The sequence below is a fragment of the Anarrhichthys ocellatus genome, unplaced genomic scaffold (assembly GCF_004355925.1).
Source record: "Anarrhichthys ocellatus isolate YVR2014 unplaced genomic scaffold, GSC_Weel_1.0 scaffold68, whole genome shotgun sequence".
In the NCBI taxonomy this organism is placed as follows: Eukaryota; Metazoa; Chordata; class Actinopteri; order Perciformes; family Anarhichadidae; genus Anarrhichthys; species Anarrhichthys ocellatus.
The window spans coordinates 2,325,372-2,329,702 of NW_022280098.1; the positions used below are offsets into that span (position 1 = coordinate 2,325,372).

The 4,331-nt window shown below is 38.9% G+C and overlaps 1 protein-coding gene across 1 annotated transcript in view; it reads left to right on the top strand.

Moving 5' to 3' along the window:
• Positions 1 to 472: 472 nt before the first annotated feature.
• kcnk18 (potassium channel, subfamily K, member 18) overlaps positions 473 to 4,331 on the top strand; it is an 18,665-nt gene continuing 14,806 nt past the window's right edge. The window contains exons 1-2 of the mRNA XM_031873092.1: positions 473 to 1,039; positions 1,246 to 1,389. Of these exons, the coding sequence (XP_031728952.1) occupies positions 811 to 1,039; positions 1,246 to 1,389 (373 nt within the window). The 5' untranslated portion in view covers positions 473 to 810. The remainder of the gene's footprint in view (positions 1,040 to 1,245; positions 1,390 to 4,331) is intronic.

The following is a 4,331-nucleotide window of genomic DNA, read 5'->3' on the forward strand; positions in this document are numbered from 1 at the left end:
GCACATTCAATAGTCCCAAAGTATTTACATAAAGGGACCCAGTTGTTCTCTGACCCACAGTTGGTTCTCACATGGTTCACTAAATATAGAAATCCTGCAGCACCTGTTGTCCCTGGTGCTTAATTGAAAAGGGCAAGACTATTTGTTTTTAGAGATTAAAGGGACATAATTGCTGTTGCACAGAGTGGGACTTCATAAGAAAAATGGATCAAGCTGAATTAAGGCATATTATTTTACATGGTTGTAGACTATTAGTCCTTTAGTAATTGTAAAGGAATTGATTAGGCTTTTTCCACTACTGGCTATCAATCTGGGTGTTGGATGGATGGAATAAACTGGAAGAATGATGTAAATTGATATACCTCAATGAGAAGCCAACAAAAGTAAAACATAAGGAATTGTATGGATTTTAGTATATGTAATAAAATCCATTAAATTCCTTATGTTTTACTTTTGTTGACTTGACTGCTATATTTGTAATGGGGGTCATTATGTCTAGGTTATGCTGCAGCTGTATTTCAGTTTGGTATTAACAAAAACAAAAAAACGTATCACAATAAGCTGGTCTAATGATGCTGAGGGTGTAAATGTTTGTCAGGCTCAGTCAAAGGATGTAATAATGGACTTGAGTGAATAACGCATAAGGCTTCATCGCAGTGATTGAAATGCATGTATGGATGATGTGGTGTCCACTGCCTCAGCAGCGTCTGCGCACAGTACTGGAGCATAAAGCCAAGCTGACGGACGCACAGCCGCTCTCCACACGGACTGAAGGGACTGCGGTGCAGCTGGAGGAGAAATAAGAAGAAGATGTCAGTAGCAGTGAAGAGAGGAATCAGCGCTAAAGCCGAGTCCAGAAAATGCGCAGGGCGTTTCTGGAGACTCTTTCCTCACCTTCTGCTGTGTCTGTCCCTGGTTGCATACGCAGCGCTGGGTGCGCTCATGTTCGAGCACATTGAGGGAAAGAGCGAGTTATATTTACCGGACGAGTACCATGACTTCCTTCGTCAGATTATCAGTACCGTCCAGAACCTCTCCAGTAAGTGACCACAAATATCTGATAACACTGGGCAACCAAACTTTTGAAGCTAACATATAACATCAATGGACTTTTTGATGATGGCTGATTAAATATGTGGCTGTTTCTTATATTTTCTTCCCATTCTATAATATTTTGGACCTAGGCATGCATGAAGCACATAATTTGCTCTAGACTGAACATCTTAATATTTTCTCTTGTTTCAGAAAACGACTCCTCCACACCTCCAAACATAGTGGAGGAAGTGGAGACTAAGATGCGTGAGTTCAAGTCCATATGGTTTCAGAGACCTGACAGATGGAATTTTTTTGGCTCTATGTTCTTCTGCTGCACTGTATTCACAACAGTTGGTAAGTCAACATGATTGTCATAGCTACTGCAAGTTGTGTATGTGTATATGATATATTTCTCCTCAAATGACGATTACCTGTGAAAGTGATATCTCCTGTGGCTCTGAGGCAGAAAGTAACCCTGATGGTGTCTTAGAGAAGTCATCAAGGTTAGGTATTTCAACTTGCTCTAATATATTGGCTCAAGCTTTTGGTGTCACCATTAAATGGGGCCACCTTCACAAACACCCTAAAACCAAATGAAGTACACTAAAGAATCATGTTTCTTTGTTTAGGCCATGGCTTGCGCTGTATGTTTCTCAGACGTACAGCATTTGGAACCTCGATAATGTTTGCCTCCCTTCAGTTGTCAATAGTTAGTATTCACATATTTCCAACAGCATAAAGTCTGATTGTCTGTGGTGGAATGAAACTAAGTACATTTACTCATTATATGAATATAACATAATAATATAAATATTACATATTTTAAAGCTTTAGTTACAAGTTTTTTTACATATTTGTATTTTGTGTTGATATATTATATATTATTATAGGATCAGCCACCCTATAATGTCTTGCTCCCTCTCTTTCCTCTCTCTACCGTCTTGCGGCTGGTTTTCTGACAGATTTTATGACCTAACATTTTTTGCCTTCTGCATGCATACGGTGCAGTTAACAAACCCTGCGTCTGCGTCGCATCAGTGACTTAAAACACCCTCTTACACTCAGAGAGGCCAGGGAGACTTGCTATTGTATTGGTTGGGCTCAGTAAGGAGCAGAGACCAGTAGACTGCCATGACCCTGTGCTTGAGAATCACTGAGTCTAACCTGACCAAATCGGGAAAGAAGGCTTCAGGATAGTAATATTTTCATGACCTGACCACTATGATATGATAATAATCATTAAAGGTCTGTGTGGGAAGCACACTCCCTCATACACATGAAATGTGATCAGCTGATTTCCTAGATGTTTTCCTCAGATGATCGCCACACACGCAGTTATTTCTTACCATGTATTATTATTTTCCCTCCCGTTGGCTATTGCTTTTCTTTTCATGAAGGCTAATTCTGTTGAATAACGCATCTCTTAGAGCTTTCATACAGAATAGATGGTATAATGAGTAAATTGAAGGCTGTCTCCGTCGAGCGTCTCGCTACCTCAATCTCGCTATAACTGTCTGTATTGGTGTTTTAGAAAAAGCTTTAGCATAATATTTGCATGACCTGATCATCATGATGTGATTATAATATGATAATCATTTAAAGTAGCCTCTGCTCTGTGTGGGAGGCACATCCCTCACACACATCAAAGATGATGAAAACAGCTGATTTCAGGCTGCAGTACAACAGCTTCAGCTTCGATAATCGCTGCTCTACCTGGTGGATAGATAAACAATTGCAATTGATCTCCATATATGGTGGCACAGGGGCATCACCAGTCGGCCCCTCGTTCACTACATGATTGCAGGGATCTTCTTTCAGCCAAGGACCCAGGAAGGTCCCAGCGGGGAACGGTCACCGATCGGTCTGTGCCCTGTCATGCAGGGAGGGGAAATTCGATGTGGCTGCATGTGTAACCAGTTAACGATTCAATACAATTTCATTACTACTTTGATACAGTACCTGAGTATATTTGGTCTTAGCTAGAAGGTCTTAGCTAGCGATGTTAATTTATTAGCACTTGCTAACATTTATCTAACAAGCTAAATATGTAAAGCTAATGTAGTCGAAACGATGACAGATTGTACTGCTTTATCCACACACTTTCGTCACAGCATAAGAAAGCACATTGCCATCGACTTTTTTCGATTTATTTTAAGCTATCTAGCTAACTAGCATACAGCTGGCTATTTAGCTATCTACCTTGCTACTTCCGCCATGCTTTGATTCTACACTGGTTACAGAAAGTATGCCGAACGGCGTGCTGGTGGTCAGCGGCAGTGCTGAGTATAGCGGCCCTCAATAATGTTTTACCGTCCTTTAGTCAATAGTGATTATCAGAATCAGAATCAGCTTTATTGGCCATGTATGCATACGCATACAAGGAATTTGACTCTGGTTTACACATTGCTCTCAACGTGAATACACAAGTTTACAATAAACAAGAAAAATATGAAAAATAAAACAAGGACAACAAAAAAAGTAGAACAGATGTAAGTATAAACATTTAACAACTATGTACAATATAAATTGGTGCTGGGCAAGGATTACAATTTGTAATCACGATTAATCGCATTGTTATGTGCAAAATTCAATAATGAATTCAAAAGTAGTATATTGTGCACTTTTATTTTAAAAGTACTGCTATATGAACTAAAGTGCAATAACATTTGGTTTGCAAACACTTTAAACAAATAAGGTTATTTTTAACAGCAGTATTCCCTTTACACAGTAGCAGTTATAACACAGTTATGATTCTGATAATAGATATTCAGCCGGTGTTCACAACTTTATTTTCATGTGTAATAGATGCAATTTGAAATATACACCTTGATAACTGCAAACCTATCTCATCATCGTCATGTTTTTTTCTTTTTTTTTTTACGTTTGTTAAATTCTCAGTAGCGATAACTAAATGATATTCTTTATACATATTCTAAACAAAAACACTTGAAATGAATCATTTATTTTTTGCTTTTTTTGGTATTGTGGTCAGACACATATGCAACACTGGTTACCGTAATATGTGTGGTATTTGTTATAAATGTACGTTGGTACATGGAGGGTGATAACAAGCTGTACACGGAGGGACTTAGGACCCAGGGGAATGTAGGTGAAGGAAACAGGAAGAGATCGAAGAGACGCCACACAAACAGCTGTTCACCGCTCACTGCCTGGCTCTTGTGTTAAAAATGTCCGCTTAATAATAAAAAAAACTGCGTTAACGCGTGATAAAATAATTGTTGGCGTTAATTAATTAATGCGTCAACGCGATAATAACGCGTTAACTTGCCCAGCAC